The 20,313-nt window shown below is 42.0% G+C and overlaps 1 protein-coding gene across 1 annotated transcript; it reads right to left on the bottom strand.

The window, feature by feature from the left end:
• Positions 1 to 5,394: 5,394 nt before the first annotated feature.
• LOC124148195 (adhesion G protein-coupled receptor B3-like) lies at positions 5,395 to 19,603 on the bottom strand. Its single transcript, XM_046519212.2, has 6 exons — positions 19,555 to 19,603; positions 19,339 to 19,405; positions 18,403 to 18,528; positions 10,736 to 10,915; positions 9,870 to 10,049; positions 5,395 to 5,475 (listed from the first exon to the last, which is right to left on the bottom strand). Exons 2-5 carry the CDS (start codon positions 19,394 to 19,396, stop codon positions 9,889 to 9,891), a joined length of 525 nt encoding a protein of 174 aa, XP_046375168.2. The 5' UTR covers positions 19,397 to 19,405; positions 19,555 to 19,603; the 3' UTR covers positions 5,395 to 5,475; positions 9,870 to 9,888.
• Positions 19,604 to 20,313: the final 710 nt, after the last annotated feature.

Genomic DNA, 20,313 nt, shown 5'->3' with positions numbered 1-20,313 from the left:
CAGCACATAAGTTACTTGGTGACAAATTCTGACCACTGGTAATATCTAATCATTTCATCATGTTTACTGCCTTGAAAGAATAACAAATGGCCATCAAATTTGCTTTACGAATCCAAACTTCGTATGGTCATTCTGAAGACATTGAGAAAAGAAGTCTTAGAGCCAACGAGTCCGTAAACCCCGCGAGAAGAATAACACGTTTCTGATTTAGTGTTAAAGCATAAAGTATACTTTGCCCACAATGATTTGTAATGCAATATTCCGAAGGTGTCTAAACGATATTTACTCAAAAACACAAGTTACTGAATTTCGAAAAGGATAATTTTAAAGGAATGAATAAGGCGACCAGATTCTCCAGTTAGTAATGAAACAACAAAGTCAAACGAGAGTGCTGTATTCTCCTAATTTCAAATTTAGAAATGGTTTTGATTGGATCCTCGAGTTTATAATAGGTAACCATTATATGGAATTGACATTTAGGAATACTTGCCTTGTGCGCCAACGCTGCACGCGCACAACACCAGTGTCAGCAGGGCAACAGGCAGAGGCAGCATGATTGAAAACTGGAAGCAATGCATTCTGTGTCAGTAGATATATTTTCGAAAACATGCTTATAAATTTCCAAAAGTATTAAACAAGCAATGTGTAACGAGTTACTGTAATGTTCATCAGACCTTACCTTAAGGAGTGCTTCCTTTCCGTATCATTCAGAGACTACCAACTGAAACTCATGGAGGACACGGAACATTTATGCATTCAAATATGTATTAAAAAAGGTTTCTGGGCGTGTAACATCACAGCAATATGGTGATGTTCAATAACGTATGTGAAGATAAGGATTATAGTTTCAAGACAATAATTCTTGATGCCCATAAATTTTGTGCATACGCCCCCTCTTAAATTAAACAGTGGTAAACCACACTAACGGTATTGTTGATAGTATGATTAAAATCAATGTATTTTATTACCTTCAAGTTGATTTAAACAAATCAACTTGAAGGTAATAAAATATGTTATCATATGTTGTCATTTTGGAGAATCCATTTTATAATTAGGCATATGTTTCCAGCAAAACTTGAGGTAAATAATATATTTCTGTGTTCTGCATATGCATTGATAATGAGAAGTTCTATGGCCAGTTTCATTTAGATGCAACAATTAACATTCATCCAAGCACTTTTGATAACGCCAATACCTTCTATATATCTATAGTTTATCAAGAAAGTCTTCATGCTGTATATCTGGTAGAAAATTAAGAAGCCCTGCTCACATCTGACCTGTTTTTTTTCTATTTCATGATCGTACGTTCAATTGACGTAAGCTCAAGTCAAGTCAAGTCAAGTCAAGTCAACCCAACCCAACCCAACCCAACCCAACCCAACTCAAAACAAACACCCAAACCCATTCAACCAACCTACCCAACCACAAACTCACTCTCCAACCGACTCACTCACTAACTCACTTGGTAAGCCACTTACTCGTTTTTAAACTCTTTACAGCGAAAATCATTCATTTGCTTGTTTCACCACGTGTCATAGTGTAACTGTTTATTCCTTTAATCACTTAAGGCTTAATAAGAACAAATATATCAGACAATTTGTCAAGGAGTTGCCAAGCCGAACCAGGTGGATCTGGCAGTAAACCAATAAACCAATTGGTATTTAGTGCAAATCAAGCTTAAGACGATTAGTGACTAACACCTCTCTCGCCACACCCAATGGTGATGAAAGCCAACTGCAGTTCTTTCATGCACTGGGTGCACCTAAGTGTTCTCTACCTCACAGCTGCTGTCTCTTCATGTTCACAATAAATTTGTGTTGGCAGTTACACGTACAAGCTACACGTACATCACGATGTAGGTACACAAGTACATGGTCTTGAAATCTCCACAGGCACTGAAAGTAAGTGTATGAATGTTGAACAGAATAATCAGTAACTGATACCATGGCAACGGTTCAGCAGAACGTAATATGGATATGACTTAATAGGAGGCCTATCTGAACGCTGCTTATTCCACACCGATATTGTCATGCTATTTGTCACAGGTTTTGTTTGTTCACGCATGTCATAACACTGGTACCAGACACGCAGGGCTATTCCATTATGACGTAATCTTCGCGAAAGGTGTCTAAGTGAACTGTTACTTTCGGTCTTCCCACGTTTTTGGTATCGCTCGTTGCTGCTCATGGCCTTGAGGCCCGTGAAGATCCGGGGTAGAATAGGTCTTCAGCAACCCATGCTGGCCGTAAAAGCCGACTAACGGGATCGGATGGTCAGGCTCGCTGACTTGGTTGATGCATGTAATACTATCCCAATTGCATAGATCGATGCTCATGATGTCAATCACTGGATTGTCTCGATTATTTAGAGACTGCCATCATATAGCTGGAATATTTCTGTGTGCGACGTTAAGCAAATTAACAAACAAACAAAACAAAGCTAATGGCCTTGAACCGAACCACTGTACATGCTCATCTTTTCGCCAACACCTGTTATCATTACCAGGTGATAGTGATTCGATAACAAATGCCCATGACAGTGTCGGGATTCTTTTAAGCAGAGTTTCCTTTCATGGTGTCGCATATGGTTTAGATTGCAGTCGAGACGGTCGGGTAACCGAGTGGTTAAAGCGTTCGCTCGTCACGCCAAAGACCCGTGTTCGATTCCTGACATGGTTACAATGTGTGATATCAATTTCTGGTGTCCCCAGCCGTGATGTTGCTGGAATATTTCTAAAAAAGGCAAAATCAAACTCACACACTCACTCACTAGATTTCAGTCCTCGGGATATTACGAACCCGACCCATGTTCAACATGAAGGCAACTTCAATTCCAAAAACAAAGACTACTTTACAAATTAAAAAATGTTCAGTAAGGTTGGAGGAGTGTTTCTTTACAACCCTACTCTTTACAGCATTTTTTTATTATATCATTAGATATTCAGAGTGGCAAAGCACAAGGCTGTGTGACAAATAGATGACTTCAACTTTCCAATTGTCACCTTTCCCTTTATGTCGAGCAAACTTCCTGCAGTTCCAGCCTTTGGTGTTTGCAGTTCACAACTTTTGAGGTCCAATCGAGCTGACTCAAAATTGTTTTATCAATGTTACAACATTTAAGGCCTCAGTTAAATTTTCCAAAGTTTTTCTGGTAGACGTATGGAGGCCATTTCGAGATTTGTCTTATCAGTGACAAACATAGAGTCAGATGGTTTTGCCCTATTGGAATAGCCACCTTTTCGCGATCACCTGGTATTATCACTATTGGTTAGTGATTCATAAACACATGCTCATGATATGGTCGGAATCGTACAATCGACTCTGCTTTTGGCAGATATTTCTTGTGAAAATGGAAAGGGATTTGTCGCTTTTGTTTGCATGTGTTTGTGATGGGTGCGACCGGTGGGGCAGGATACGCTCGCGAACCCCTGGAGTCATAGCTATTTCATAGTGATTTTTAAAACATATTATCATGACTTAGTCGGAATCGTACAATTGTCTCTGAGATTAATTCGACGATAATGGAAATGTTTTTGCGGCTTTTATGTAATGGCAAATACACCAGCACTACACCAGCACTTTCTCACTTTGTGTCTTAACCCAAACCGATGTCATTATCATCAATTATTGAAAGTTTACTTTAGTCCCATGAACAAATCAGTATCCTATTTTGCTGTTACTTGCATTCATTGTTTCATAAAGATTATCAAGCAAGCCAAGTTTTAATTCTTCACCGCATATGACTTTATGACGTCAAACCCATGGTGCAAACTACCAGCCAAACCTCAACTTTTGTGCTGTACTTATAACTTGAAATTCACCCTCGTAGTCAATTTCGGTCGTGTTTCTGCCACACATGCCTCGAATATTGGAGTAGCCGCAACATTTCGAATTACTTTTCTTTGAGTATTAGTTTCCGCGGTGATGCTGCCGTCAAATCAGTCAATTCAATAATTCAATCAGAAGTGGTTATTCTGATTTGACACAAGTGACTGACCAATCAGAAGAGGGTATTTTCCTAAATTAATGGTAGCGTGAAAGAGTGAGTTTGGTTTTACGCAACTTTGAAGGAACCTTCGAAACATAATTAGAAAGGAACTAGATTTCGAATCCACAATCATAAATTCCTGCAACATTGCACAGCGACTTGCGGCGTCCTAGCCCACTGGGCCACCTGTGGTCCATCATAGGATGGAGATATAACACTTGTCACACCTCATGGGCATAGGTTATTATCCTCATGCTTGGTACCATGGTGAAGACAATGCTACCATGACCTTGTCATGACACTATGCCATCTATGATTATGTATTTCATAACCTTTGTATTGGTGAGTCCCAAATTGTGATTATCACAGTTATAAGATGGCTTGCTGCAAAACACAGTCCATCTAAATACAAGCATGGGGCACTGTGAATCTAAGGATAAGCATGGGGTACTGTGAATCTAACGACAAGCATGGGATACTGGGGATCTAAGGATAAGCATGGGGGACTGTGAATCTAACGACAAGCATGGGGAAATGGAGAAGTGTGAGGTACTGGGGGTCTAATGGCAGCAACTGGGTACCAGTGATCTACCGACAGGTATCAGGTCCTGCAGATCTAACGACAAGCGTGGGGGTACTGCGCATCTAACGACAAGCGTTGGGTATTGGGAATTTAACGACAAGCGTGGAGTACTTGGGGTCTAACGATAAGTGAGTGAGTGAGTGAGTATGGCTGTACGCCGCTTTTAGCAATATTCCAGCAGTATCATGTCGGAGGACACCAGAAATGGCCTTCACACATTGTACCCATGTCGGGAATCGAACCCGTGTCTTCGGCGTGACGATCGAACGCCTTAACCACTAGGCTAACCGACCGCGCAGGGTACTGGGGATCCACCAACAAGTGTTGGGTACTGTGCATCTAACGACATGTGTGAGGTACTGGGGATTAAGCGACAAGCGTGGGGTACTGGGGATCTTAAGACATGTGTGGAGTTCTGAGGATCTAACGATAAGCGTGGGGTACTGGGGATCTAAGGATAAGCGTGGGGTACTGGGGATCTAAGGATAAGCGTGGGGTACTGGGGATCTAAGTCTAAGCGTGGGGTACTGGGGATCTAACGACATACGTGGTTTACTGGGGATCCAACGACAATCGTAGATTACTGGGGATCTAACGACAATCGTAGATTACTGGGATCTATCAAGTTTAAGTCAGTCGTTACTTTGATAGTGTACAAACATGTTTTGTTGTTTGACATTGATCCTCGGGTGCAAGGAAAAGTCTCTCGGTCTCATGTGTTAGCTCCATCTTGTGTAAATGCTAGTGTTGAATTGTTGTCCAAAAGCTGGACGTATACAGTTTGCTTCTGACGCCATATGAAAAGCATAAAACTAACAAAAACATTTTGAACATGCCAAATTTATTCTTCATGAAATATTTCTGATGTTGATTAACGTGAAGACTTGCTTCTCCGATGAAGTGATCTAAAAAACATAAAATAAGATTCCATTGTGACATGAAATACATATTGCTGCAACATACCAACGCAGGGACGCCGACCATATTCGGTATCTGTCGGCTTATTCCGTGACCTTCATGATAACCCGGGGGGCAATTGAGTTGCTACATTGCAAGATTTCCCTGAAACTGTATTCCGACCGACAGCGGGACATGGCGACCTTTTTAGAAAGCATTGCTGTTATTAATAGGAATGAATAGAATTTGTCATTGAGGAACAGTGAAACGAGAGTGACGACTGCGGTCGGATTGTGTTGTGTCATGTGACAGCCAAGTGAACATGGGAAATAAAGGGATTAAGGTCTAATAAAGATTACACCCAATGTGCGCCGATATTTCATTGTTGCTTTAGGTAGGCACAGCGAACATTTTCGATGAGACGACACTTGTTGATTTTACGTTAATGTAAAGTTGTAGATTCATGTGGTCTTATAAACCAGGTGTGAGTGAGTGAGTGAATATTGCTTAATGCCGCATCAGAAATCTTGCAGCTATTCGCGGCGATACAAACCAGTCGTGTCGTCTTCACAGGGGTATTGTATCCTCCAAAAAATGTGTTCTCTGGTCTGATTTTCAGGACGTGCCTACCCTTTTCGCGGACACCTGGTGTCATCTCGGCTTTTCACTGTTCCATAAATCGTTTTCACCACTATATTACCTTTTACGCCCAAATGAATCTGTTTCGGCAGATAATCGGGTATGTAGCTTTTCTTCCTTAATTGGATTTTTTACAGCTTGTTATAAAAATAGCTTACTTGATCCACAGTCTTACCACATCTCCATACATGTATAATAAACATAGGGATTTACGTAGCCATGTGTGTGACATTTCCAAATTTGACGTATCAGTACCAATATGACGCAAATACAGTATTTAGACTTCTACCATATCTTCCCATGTTTATTCAGGCGAAGGCCTGGCTTACCAATACATGGGTTTGCGATATAGGTGGAATAGGGTACGCTTAACTTTTTCCGAAACACCTGTTGTCTCCACTATTTGATAGTGATTCATGAACACATGCTCATGATACAGTCGGAATCGTACAATGAAATCTGCTTTAAACAGAGATTTCTGGAATGGGTTTTATCGCTCTTATTAATGTACGTATAGCACATAAAACATCTGAACGTTTGTGTACAACCCTTAACCTGTGTATATGTGACATGGGTAGAGTCCGTGGTGGTTCGGACCCGTGAAGATCCGGGTCTTCAGCAACCCATGCTTGCCGTAAAAGGTGACTATGCTTGTCGTAAAAGGCGACTAACGGGATCGGGTGGCCAGGCTCGCTGACCTGGTTGATGCATGTCATCGATCCCAATTGCGTGGATCGATGCTCATGACATTAATCACTGGATTGTCTGGTCCAGACTCGATTATTTACAGACCGCCGTCATATAGCTGGAATATTTCTGAGTGTTAAACAACAAACAAACAAACCAACCGTGGTAGCTCGATCTGAACGTTGGTGTACTCTCCTTGACCTGTGTGTATGTGACATGGATAGAGAGTCCGTGGTAGCTCGATCTGAACGCTAGTATACTCTCCTTGACCTGTGTGTATGTGACATGGGTAGAGACATGGGACAACCACGGACACTCTACCCATGTCACATACACACAGGTCAAGGAGAGTATACCAACGTTCAGATCGAACCACCACGGACTCTACCCATGTCACATACACACAGGTCAAGGAGAGTACACCAACGTTCAGATCGAACAACCACGGACACTCTACCCATGTCATATACACACAGATCAAGGAGAGTACACCAACGTTCAGATCGAACAACCACGGACACTCTACCCATGTCACATACACACAGATCAAGGAGAGTACACCAACGTTCAGATCGAACAACTACGGACACTCTACCCATGTCACATACACACAGGTCAAGGAGAGTATACTAGCGTTCAGATCGAACAACCACGGACACTCTACCCATGTCACATACACACAGATCAAGGAGAGTACACCAACGTTCAGATCGAACAATCACGGACACTCTACCCATGTCACATACACACAGGTCAAGGAGAGTACACCAACGTTCAGATCGAACCACCACGGACACTCTACCCATGTCACATACACACAAGTCAAGAGAGTTCACCAACGTTCAGATCGAACCACCACGGACACTCTACCCATGTCACATACACACAGATCAAGGAGAGTACACCAACGTTCAGATCGAACAACCACGGACACTCTACCCATGTCACATACACACAGGTCAAGGAGAGTACACCAACGTTCAGATCGAACAACCACGGACACTCTACCCATGTCACATACACACAGGTCAAGGAGAGTACACCAACGTTCAGATTGAACTACCACGGACACTCTACCAATGTCACATATACACAGGTCAAGGAGAGTACACCAACGTTCAGATCGAGCTACCACGGACGCTCTACCCATGTCACATACACACAGGTCAAGGCGAGTACACACACGGTCAGATCGAACAACCACGGACACTCTACCCATGTCACATATATGTCACATATGGGTAGAGTCCGTGGTGGTTCGATCTGAACGTTGGTGTACTCTCCTTGACTTGTGTATATGTGACATGGGTAGAGTCCGTGGTTGTTCGATCTGAACGTTGGTGTACCCTCCTTGACCTGTGTATATGTGACATGGTTAGAGTCCGTGGTGGTTCGGTCTGAACGTTTGTGTACCCTCCTTGACCTGTGTACAATGTATTTGTGACATGGGTAGAGTGTCCGTGGTTGTTCGATCTGAACGTTGGTGTACCCTCCTTGACCTGTGTGTATGTGACATGGGTAGAGTCCGTGGTGGTTCGATCTGAACGTTGGTGTACTCTCCTTGACCTGTGTATATGTGACATGGGTAGAGTCCGTGGTGGTTCGATCTGAACGTTGGTGTACTCTCCTTGACCTGTGTGTATGTGACATGGGTAGAGTGTCCGTGGTAGCTCGATCTGAACGTTGGTGTACTCTCCTTGACCTGTGTGTATGTGACATGGGTAGAGTACGTAGTGGTTCGATCTGAACGTTGGTGTACTCGCCTTGATTTGTGTGTATGTGACATGGGTAGAGTCCGTGGTTGTTCGATCTGAACGCTGGTGTACCCTCCTTGACCTGTGTGTATGTGACATGAGTAGAGTGTCCGTGGTTGTTCGATCTGAACGCTGGTGTACCCTCATTGACCTGTGTGTCTGTGACATGGGTAGAGTGTCCGTGGTAGCTCGATCTGAACGCTGGTGTACTCTACTTGACCTGTGTATATATGACATGGGTAGTGCCTGTGGTTGCTCGTTCCAAACGTTGGTGTACCCTCCTTGACCTGTGTAAATGTGACATGGGTAGAGTGTCCGTGTGGTTCGATCTTAACGTTGGTTTACGCGCCAAGACCTGTTTCCAACACCGTCGTTCTGCTCGTAACCTCCCATGACCCAGTTCATTGTGTTCATCTACCAACGGATTAGTTTTACAGATGAAGACAGGCACATACCTGTGGTAGTTTCACAGATGAGGAATACATACCTGTGGTAGTTTCACACATGGGGACAGGTACATATCTGTGATAGTTTCACAGATGGGGACAGGTACATATCTGTGATAGTTTCGAAGATGAAGACAAGTTCATCTCTGTGATAGTTTTACAGATGAAGATAGGCACATACCTGTGATAGTTTCACAGATGAGGAATACATATCTGTGATAGTTTCACAGAGCGAGACAAGTACCCCCTGTGAAATTTTCACAGATGGAGACACGTACATACCTGTGATAGTTTCACAGATGAGGACAAGTACATATATGTGATAGTTTCACAGATGAGGACAGGTACATATATGTGATAGTTTCACAGATGAGGACATGTACATATCTGTGATAGTTTCACAGATGAGGACGGGTACATATCTGTGATAGTTTCACAGATGAAGACATGTACATACCTGTGATAGTTTCACAGATGAGGACATGTATATATATCTGTGATAGTTTCACAGATGAGGACAGGTACATATCTGTGATAGTTTCACAGATGAGGACAAGTACATGCCTGTGATAGTTTCACAGATGGAGACAAGTACATACCTGTGATAGTTTCACAGATGGAGAGACTTACATACCTGTGATAGTTTCACAGATGGAGACAAGTACATACCTGTGATAGTTTCACAGATGAGGACAAGTACATACCTGTGATAGTTTCACAGATGGAGACAAGTACATACCTGTGATAGTTTCACAGATGGAGACACGTACATACCTGTGATAGTTTCACAGATGAGGACATGTACATATCTGTGATAGTTTCACAGATGAGGACAGGTATATATCTGTGATAGTTTCACGGCTATTAAATACACACCTCCGTCCTGACTGGGAGACTACCAGCAGGGGTGGGAGCATGGCATTTGTCTGGACTGGATCAGGTCCCAGGAGCAGCCCGTTGGTACCGTACACTCTCTGTAACGGTTCTGGGTCATATAGCCACTGCACGTCGCTGAGCACGGGGACACTCCAGCCCACACTGTCCACTCGCCAACATCTGAAGCAAAATGTATTCTTTTATAGATTGATTTACATTTATGCAAATTCAAAATAATTCTGGTGTAACGCTCACCTTTTGTGTTATCGGCAATGGCCGTTCGTGATGTGATGGATTTTATTTTTTCAATATTTTGTAAATACCAGAATATGAGTGTGTATATATCACAAACTTAGTAACGACGTGAGACAGGTACCAGCCGTTAAGATCCTTAAAAAATATAAGAGCACCTAATAAATCATACTTATCATAAGTTTTTGCTTCGTCATTGACATTTTTTAACCAAATAAAATACTCAATGGCCTGGTTTGTTAATGTTAAGGACATCCTCTTTCATCCAGGGTATTGTATCTACATTCCATTTCTGATAAACACCCTCGACTCATTCACCACCACAGCTACGTCACCGGCCCTATCACTAACACCGCACTCATTTTCTCTCATTTTAGAGACGTTAAAGACAACTTTTAATAGCGTGCAATTGGAATCAGGATGAAAACACGAAAGCATGGGGCCAAATGGGTTCAGGGTTTACATCGTAATAGAATGGACATTTGATACACTGGATAAAGCGTAGATACAATTGTTCGGGCAGGGTAATGACTTTACTGAGAAAGAAATTAATTAAATGGCCGAGTCCACGTTTAGCTGACCTACAGGATAGTACAGCAACATCTGAATCTCACCCTCATCACAAGCGCATCCTGGAATGTTGCAGGTTGCCGATCTCTGCTCCTCCAGTGGGCCGTTACAGTCACTGGTAGCACAGTCAAGACGCTCTCTGGTCCGCTTCTCTACCGTCACGCCCTCCCCACACGTGACCGAACACGTCCCTGGCTCCCAGCAGGTCCACGGGCCGTAGCATTCTGACAGGAGAAAGAAGGGAGTAATGAGGCAGGAAACATCGAACCCCGGACCTTCCGCTTTCCGGGCGGACGCTCTACCACTAGACCACGGAGGCGGTCTGACAGGAGAAAGAAGGGAGTCATGAGGCAGGTAGCATGCACTGAGTGAGGTAGTATTGTTTTACGCCGCTTTTAGCAATATTCCAGTAATATCACGGCGGGGGACACAAGAAATGGGTTTCACATATCATGCCCAGGTTGGGTCGTTGGTTCACATATACCACATACTCGTTTATCTATAAATAAAAGTTAAGGATATTTCGGAACTCTTAGAAAACTGTGACACACCTGCCCCCTAATTCTGAGCGAGAGAGTGAGATGAGTGAGGTTTTACGCCGCTTTCAGCAGTATTCCAGTCAGATCACATCGTGGGCTTTTCACATTGTGCCCATGTAGGAAACAAACCCGGTTCATCGACGTGACGAGCGAACGCTTTAACCGCTAGGCTACCCAACCGCCCCAGCATGCACTGACTAAATACTCACGGGTTACTGGCCCACCAATGAAAACTGACAGACTGCTACAGAAAACACTCATTTGTCTACAGTAAACAAGGAATCGGCAACAGAAAACGTAACCAGAAACTAATATTATTATACACATCGAAATATTCTGAATAAGCGTTGTGAGATTTAAATTCACTCGCTGTTTGCTGATCCTCGTGACATGACGGTCAACTAGTACTTCCTTCTTGTTCTGCGCATGCTCAGTATGAAGGCCGCGGTCTGTGTGTTATAGTGTTGTATTTTCATGTTTTCGGCAGCCTGCTCTCATATTTATGACACTGTTTCTTAGTTTTTGGTGACGTTCTCAATATCTTTTGTTGCCGATTCCTTGTGTATTGTAGACACAAGGCAGTTTTCTGTTGTAGTCTGTTAGCTTTCATTGGCTGGCCCGGATTAAAAGGGACAACATAATTAGTATGCTTGTCACGAAGGAAATACGGTATGATGTACAGAGAACAGAATTGTGTTGTATTAATTGATCTTGTTATTTGTAGGGCCATGTTGGTTGATAGATACAAATATACACGTGCGTTTATTTACATTCAGGAAACGGCTCTCTTGACTGCAACAACCGATCGTTTGAGCCATCACTAGACTTGACTTTCCAAAACTACATTCAGTGGAATATCCATTTTATCAAAGTGATTATCGAATCACAAAAACAAATTAATTAATAATCTGTTATACACACACACACACACACACACACACACACACACACACACACACACACACACACACACACACACACACACACACACATATATATATATATATATGCGGACACTTTAGTGTACATATATATGCAAAATTAACAAATTTGTTTGTGACAGACCACGGTAGCTCATACTTCAATAAAGACAACAAATATATAAGGAAATGTCGTACTTTCGTTTGTATGTTGTAGTGAAATATATTCTATTGCTCGCGGGTGAAGCAGTGACTTATATGGAGACATTCCAGTTCTATAACTAGCGCTGTAACATTGTTGTTAAACACCACAATTAGGGTCGTGGTAAATATAAAGTGGTTATATATTGTAACCGGATTTAATTGGTATAAATATATATTTGGGTGATTTTCTGGTTTCTAAGATACCCCTACACAAACACCTGTGTTATGCCAGATCCGTGTCACACAGAGATAACTGAACAAAGAAATACAGGCTGCTGGAAGAAAAATGGATTCTTCAATAAAACTCATGAAAATATATATTATGAAAAATAACCGAGCGCTGCAGTACAACCTACATTAAATTTACTATAGGATACGGTAAGAATAAGAGTTATCGTTCTTGTTTGAAGTCATTCGTCACCACTCGCCCCTTTCCGTAACCTGCAAGAAGACTCGCCCCCTGTCGATGAAGGTTGTGTGCAAAAATACGACAAACCAATCAGAATGCGCGTATGATTTCAAGTTCTTCGTCAAAGAATCCCGCAGATTTTTTTATTTTACTTATGTCTTGCATCAAAAAATATACCCAAAACACAGTTAAATGTGTTCAAGCATACTGTATAATTTCGCATGTCCCCATGTGCTTTAAATTGCATCTGAAATAAACTGGGCGGCAAAAGAAAGTATAGGTCGAGTTCCATGATCGATAAAAAAAATAACGAGAAGACGATTTGTTGTGAATTATAATATAATCTAGGGAGGGGTAACAAATGATTGATCAACCACAGTTTGAATGAAATTGTGCAATCACAGGTAATTTAGCTCAAGGTAAACAATGGTGGGGTAAGAAATTTCATTTTTAAAAGTTCTCTGAAATTTTACCAAAACATTGTCAGACACATTACAAGTTCATTGTCGAAACAGTTGCCTTCAATAGCGTGTATGACCTCCAGATGCCTCAATGCATGCTGTGATACGCCGCTTCATCGATGACGTCAGGCTTCTGATGACGTGGACTGGAATCCGTTGCCACTCGTCTCTCAGGGCCTGCTGCAATTCTTGTCTGTTGACGGGAGACTGATGGCGTGCTCTAATCTGTCTGTCAAGAGGGTCCCACAAATGTTCAATAGGATTCATATCGGGTGAGTGGGCAGGCCAGGGCAAAACGTCAACGTTCTGCTCGTTTAGAAAGTTCCGAGTGAATCTTGCAGTATGGGGCCTGGCATTGTCGTGTTGAAATAATGTCCCCTGCTGTTGGTTTTTTAAGAACCGAAACACAACTGACTGCAACACTTGGTCTCTGTACTGCACATCGTTCAGGTTTCCCTGTATAATCACCAAATCAGTCTTCTGATCTCCACAAATACCGCCCCACACCAAGACACCTCTCCTGCCGAATGGATGGACCTCTCGAATACACGCCGATGCCAAATGTTTCCCTCTGCGTCGATAAACTCGTTCTCTGCCGTCATTTCGAAACAAGTTAATTCGACTTTCATCAGTAAACAGCACTCGACGCCAATTTCTCACTTGCCAGCATCGAAAATGCCTCGCCCATCGCAGTCTCAGGCGTCGATGTTGAGCAGTCAGTACCATTCCTCGGAAAGGACGATACGCTCGGAGTCCAGCAGCACGTAGTCGTCGTAGTACTGTACGTTGGCTAATGGGATGTCCCAACGCTGTTGCTGCCGTTGCCGTTGCCGTTTCGCAGGTGAATGAGCCGTATCTGACCGTCTTCCAGTGGTGTTGTCACTCGGGGTCGTCCTGTTCTAGGCCTGTCCTGTGTCCTCCCTGTCTGCCTCTACCGTTGAATCAGCCTGGCTACTGTCAATGGTGTACAACCAAACCTTCTGGCAATTTGGACCTGTGTTAACCCCATTTCGGCCATACCGATGGCTCTCTCTCTCTCTCTGCTCCTGTGACAGTCGTGGCATTTCTTTTGTGTGTTTTCATCACGTGTGGTTATACCCTGCATACGAACGCATTAATACAGCTAACATGCACGTGCAGTTTATGCCATAGGCGGGAAACCTGTTTCACCATTATTTTGTCACCGCACGAGCGCCGTCAAAGGTGGCGTGTTCGGGTGAGGTGCTTTTTGGTACCTGTTCCTGGGCAGTCATATTTCCAATACCCACTTTCCACTAGTTATCGCTGTTTTTAGGAAAATTACAAATTGCCAACCTATACTTTCTTTTGCCTCTTAGTTTATATATAACATATTGGGAAATATGTGTGAAGCATTTCGCGACGAGTTGACAATTGTTTTAGGTATGCCCGTTTGCGCTAAGACGGAACCCGGTTGCAAAAATGGCCACGAGAGTGGCACGACTAGCTATTCGGCTTGTCCCGGAATAACACGAGTTGGTCACGAATGTTTTGAAGTAGTTCATTCGCCAATACGGAAAGGGGCACGAGTCTACAATCGGCTTGTCCCGGAATGGGGCGAGTTGGTCACGAATAGGCGGGATATATTTGGTTCTAGTTGTAAACGGCTGTTGCGGGAAAATGTATCAAAACGCCATCGTCCAAATGAATTGAAGTATTTCATATGTAAGGTGAGCTGTTCCTGTATCCGTTTTTAGCTTCAGTATACGGTGATTTGCTACGCACGTGTTTCATAAACTTGGACCGCTTACATAATCAGCTAGCGACTGTGTTTCGTGTATTTTAAGCCCTAAATCCCCAGCGGGAATTCCGGGTTAGAATATGTGTGTCGCATCAGACGATTGAATTGACCTGGCGGCCAGGCTCGGAGACTTGGTTCATTGTGTGCACCAAACCCTGACGTTGCACATACTATCAATCACTGGTTTGTTGGGTCAAGACTCAACTATTTACCGCCGTCATATGGCTGGAGTATTGTTGGCAGCGGTGTTAAACAACACACAAATACAATCCAGACTTTCTTAAGAGCGCGATGCACAAAGACACATGCATGGCGGTACACCGATTAGATCCATGGCATTGCATGCCAAATTCATCATTAACGAATCACCGAAAACGAATGTCATACATTTCACCATTTGTGGAACTGTTTTCACAGTACTTTACTGCAAATACTGTGTGTGAGAGTAATAATGATCCGTATATCCTTATGCCCCGTACCCCTTATATGTCCGATGAGACCGCCTCCGTGCTTTAGTGGTAGAGCGTCCGCTCGGGTTCGATCCCCGGCCGCGTCATACCAAAAGACGTTAAAAGATGGTACTTGTTGTTACCCTGTCTGGCGCTCGGCATTAAGGGGCTGAAACAAGGACTAGTCGGCTCTGAGTCAGTATACTGTGTCTGAGTGGGGTATTCATGTCAAACTGCGGCATGGTATCTCAGTGAGCTAGCACTATGAATCGGCATCAGTCCGGACTAGTTCTAGTACAAGCAGCCACACAAACACGCACACGTACATGCACGTCGCTATATAAGTGCAATAATCTTGGACGCGACGTTAAACCCCATTTCACCTCACCTCACCTTAAATCCGATGATCCTATTCCCTTATGATTCTTACGCCATTGTGCCCTTATGGTGTATGTCCTTGTGTTCTTTTGTCCTTATTATCCTTGTGACATTTACGTCATTAAGGTCTTTATGTCATTATGATCCTAATGTCATATGACCCATCGGTTCTATTATCCTTATTTCCGTGTGGCACTTATGTCCTTAAGGTCCACATGTCATATGAGCCTATGGTTCTATTATCCGAATGTTCTTATGGTTCTTACGTCCTCAATATGCTTAAGTGCCTCTGATTTATATGCAGTTATCGTCATTGTGGTCTTTTTATTCTTATGTCCTCGTGAAACATGTTCTTATGGATCGTATGTCCCCTTGATATTTGTCTTCATGATCCTTATGTTTATGATCTTTACGTCCTTATGGTTATTGTGCCCTTATGATCTGTATGGCCTAATGATTTATATTTCCTTGAAATCTAACGTCCTTATGGCTCCTATATCATACATGACCTTGACGTCAAAGTGGTTCTTTGTCTATTATCCTTGTGCCCTTATCATTGTTGGGTCATTATGTCCTCCAGGGCCCACTTGCACAAAACGATCTTAGCGCTAAGACTAGTGTAGGCCTAGGTTAAAGTATGGGAGTTAAGATCATCTTAGCGCTAAGATCGCTTTGTGCAAGTGGGCCCTGGTCCTTATGTCCTTAATCTGTATTTTATGTCCCATGTCCTTATGATCGCTATATCCTGTTTTTCTTAGAGACCGACTATTTTATTTTTATTTTTGGGTCAAGCAATTTCTTTTTGTTTTTAAGCATAATTATTTTTTCAAGAATTTTCGGGGACAATTTACCTTTTTTCACACTTATGTTTTTATGCTTTGAATATCCTTATCATTCGTATGACCTTGTGGTCCTTACTTCATATTTGATCCTTGCGTCTTTCTTATTCTTATGTCCGCATAATATTTACGTCCTGGTGTTTCCCTTTATGATTCTTATGTTTTTATGTCATCTCTCTCTCTCACACACACACGCGCGCACACGCACACGTGCATGCACGTTGCTATTTAACTTCAATAACCTTGAATGCGACATTAAATCTAATTTCAACTCACCTCACCTTGTGTCGAGTGATCCTCACGTCGTTATAATTGTTATGTTTTGTTATGTTTATGTCCTTTATATTTCCATTCGATACGTACTTCAAAATGGTTCTTTGCCATTATGAGTCTTAAAGTCCTTGTGGGAGATTGGGTAGCTAAGTGGTGAAAGCGTTCGCTCGTCACGTCGAAGGCCATGGTTCGATTCCACATATGAGCACAATGTGTGAAGTCCATTTTTTGGTGTCCCCCGCTGTGGTATTCCTGGAATATTGCTAAAGGCGGCGTAATGCCATACTCACTCACTTACGTCCTTATGGTCCCATGATCCTATTGTCCTTATGATCCTGTGTGATTTCTATACCCTTACATCCTCATGTCCTATTGTAGTTATCTCCGTATGCTGTTTGTTCTTGTGATTCGTATGTGCATATGACCTTTATATCCTAAGGATCAGTATGTCTTCATGGTCTATATGTCCTTGAACCTTACATCACCATGTCCGATAATACTTATGTCCTTATGCTGCTTATATCATTGTGATGCGTACGTCCTTGTGGTCCCAACATCCTTATCACCCTAATGTCCATATGAATTTATGTTCTTACCCCTAGAACGGTTAAAGGTTTGTCAGCACCAAACCCGTGACCATGGATTTCACCAAAGTGCTAAGCGTCTAAGACCTGCATCACTTCGGTCTTTCTTTCCACATCAACCTGACACGCACTGGAATACTGTTCCAAGCTGTGTTTAGCCAACCTTACTCACTCACTCACTCCTGTACCTGTACTTTATGTCCTTAAGATGATTATGTCTTCATGATCCTGGAATCTATTATGCTTACATCTTTTCGTCTTTCATATGTCCTAACGTCCTATAATCCTTATGTTCTCATTATCCTTAACATCATAATGTCCTTCTTATCCTATGTCCTCGTGATTCTTATGTCATATTATCCCCTTATGTCCTAATTGGTGTTTTCACTCTTTGTGATTTTTGTGTTTTCATGAACCTTGTCTTTGTGATTCTTTTTACGTTATTTCCCCCTGAGCCTTATGTTCTGATAATTCTAAGGTCTTATAATCGTATGTCCTTATTCTCTCGCGACGCTGGGGCGGTCGGGTAGCCTAGTAGTTAAAGCGTTCGCTCGTCACGCCGAAGACCCGGGTTCGATTCCCATTTGTGGTGTCCCCCGCCGTGATATTGCTGGAATATTGCTAAAAGCGGCGTAAAACCATACTCACTCACTCTCGCGACGCTTGTCCCTCAGGGTTTAATGTCATCGTGATCGTTCCATCCATCTGTCCATATGAAGCTATCATCCTCATGGCTTCATGATCCTTATGTACTTCTGATTCTTTTGACCCTCTGTCCTTATCATTGTTACATTTTATATCCTTATGCCTTTATGTCCTTACAATGCTTGTGCTGTTTGTGGTATGGTTTGACTAGTTTACCTCAATTGCCTATTAAATATAGGACAAATCAGTACCCGACTGTGCTGTCCACGCTGTCCATGATGGTGCCGTCCATGCTGTCCACGACGATGCCGTCCAGGCTGCCCATGGAGCTGGTGACGTCCATGCGGTGGAAGACATGGGACGTGTTGCAGTCGTCGCTGTCGAAACAATCGAGCGATACAAAAGTAAACTGAACTGTCATAGTGATGCAATTTATAAGTTTGTGCTTAATAATAAGTGACTCGATACCGACTTTCGTTTTGTGCCTTTTCATTTCAAACCCAGTGGCCATTCCAGGGTACAATAAATCCCCATAATAACCTATGCTCATCTTAAGAAACAGCTACATGGCATGTAACACATGCAAATAACGACGGAAATTACAGAATATCGCTTAGTTAAAATATTTCATTTGCTGCTCTTTCTAGAAATAAATGCATTTTAAAAATTCAATGTATCCTGGAGCAAACACTTGTTGCATATGAAATGGCAATGGAAACTTACGGGGTTTTTTTTATTGTACGGTATGTAAAAAGGTAGATAGTAAAAAAAATACAATTCAAAAAATAAATGTTACCAACCAAAAGAAGTAACCACGTGCGTGCTAAAACACACCATGCTATCAAAAGGTTACTCTTCACCTACCTGAGAAGACAAAATAATCACGTCTATGCAGTGTGCTCGGATATTTTTTAAAAATACGTATGTGAATTCCACTTTGATCCAACATAATCAAACAATAGGTTAAGCTTCAAAAAGGGCATCCATTTAGAACCATCTCTTTCGCAGGCTTGGGGAAGACGTCATATCATGAACTCGCTTGGACCTAGCACTCGTTAGGTATTAATATATAAAGGTTTAATACAGACTTGAAAATGTTAGAGTTGTTGGTGCATCAAGGTCGCTTTATAAAACAGGGACATCGCATAATGTACATAATGTAACTCTACATCAGCACGTGTACTTACCCTGCACGTGGGAAAGGCGTACCCCGAGTGCCAGCAGAGAGAAGTACAAAGTATGCATGGTTCGTATCTGGAAAGCGTAAGAAAGTATCACTTTTACATCGTTATTAATATTAAACTGTAGTTAGTATTCCAAAGAATCCTAAAAAAACATTCTAAATTCACTTAAAACATTGTAAAGATAAATTTCGTCAGATTTTGTCATTCTGAAATACATACTCCAAGAACCTTTCGGAAGAACTATCCTTGATGGCGCAAACGGAAAAATATATTTTTCAGTCTTTATGAAAGGTATTGTGTAGGAATATCTTAACAATCAATGTATTTGACATCAAGAAACAATATTTCACTATTGATTTCACAGTGACATCAATAGCAACCTGTTAAAGTTTGACTTATTTGGCTTTAGAATAAAGCCTGCCATCTGTTTGTCTAAAGCTACGTGTTTCGTCGTCACATGGCTTAGACTGTTGAAGTTACTGAAGCTCACCTTGTCGGTTGAAATGAACACAAGTGACAACAAGGCGGGGGTGTACAAAATGGGATATAAAGAATCATTTATTTTGCACTCTTTGTAAACGAGAAAAACAAACCTTAGCGCACATGTTCTTTGAGTGTGAAGTTATAAAACATGTCTGGAACAACCTTGAAAATGGATCAAAGACAAAACTGGAACAGAACTTGAATTTTCAAAATTAACAATTTTATTAGTATATCAACAAAAAGGAAATGATGTATCAAATCATATCATACTTCTAACAAAGCAAAACATATTCAAATCAAACATTTCCGACTCCATACAAATTTTCAAACACATAAAACAAGAAATAACCGATTCATATTACATCGACAGAAATATATCATATTCACAATGTAAATACACACAGTTCATGAAAGTTTGGTCAATCTGTCACCACCACGAACTTGCAGAGTTCAATAATGATGCCTTAGCATCCAGACATTGGAACTGTTATGTTT

This window comes from Haliotis rufescens, unplaced genomic scaffold, assembly GCF_023055435.1.
Source record: "Haliotis rufescens isolate VD_foot unplaced genomic scaffold, xgHalRufe1.0.p SCAF_17, whole genome shotgun sequence".
NCBI classification, from domain to species: domain Eukaryota; kingdom Metazoa; phylum Mollusca; class Gastropoda; order Lepetellida; family Haliotidae; genus Haliotis; species Haliotis rufescens.
The sequence above is the reverse complement of the archived record's forward strand: the minus strand, read 5'-3'. Positions and strand labels throughout refer to the sequence as shown.

Coding starts and splice junctions, on each gene's coding strand:
- LOC124148195 (XM_046519212.2), bottom strand. CDS start 19,396: ATGCATACTTTGTACTTCTCTCTGCTGGCACTCGGGGTACGCCTTTCC. Junction 18,529..19,338: donor ACGCCTTTCCCACGTGCAGG/GTAAGTACACGT, acceptor TTGTTTCGACAG/CGACGACTGCAACACGTCCC. Junction 10,916..18,402: donor AGCGTGGACAGCACAGTCGG/GTACTGATTTGT, acceptor TTCTCCTGTCAG/AATGCTACGGCCCGTGGACC.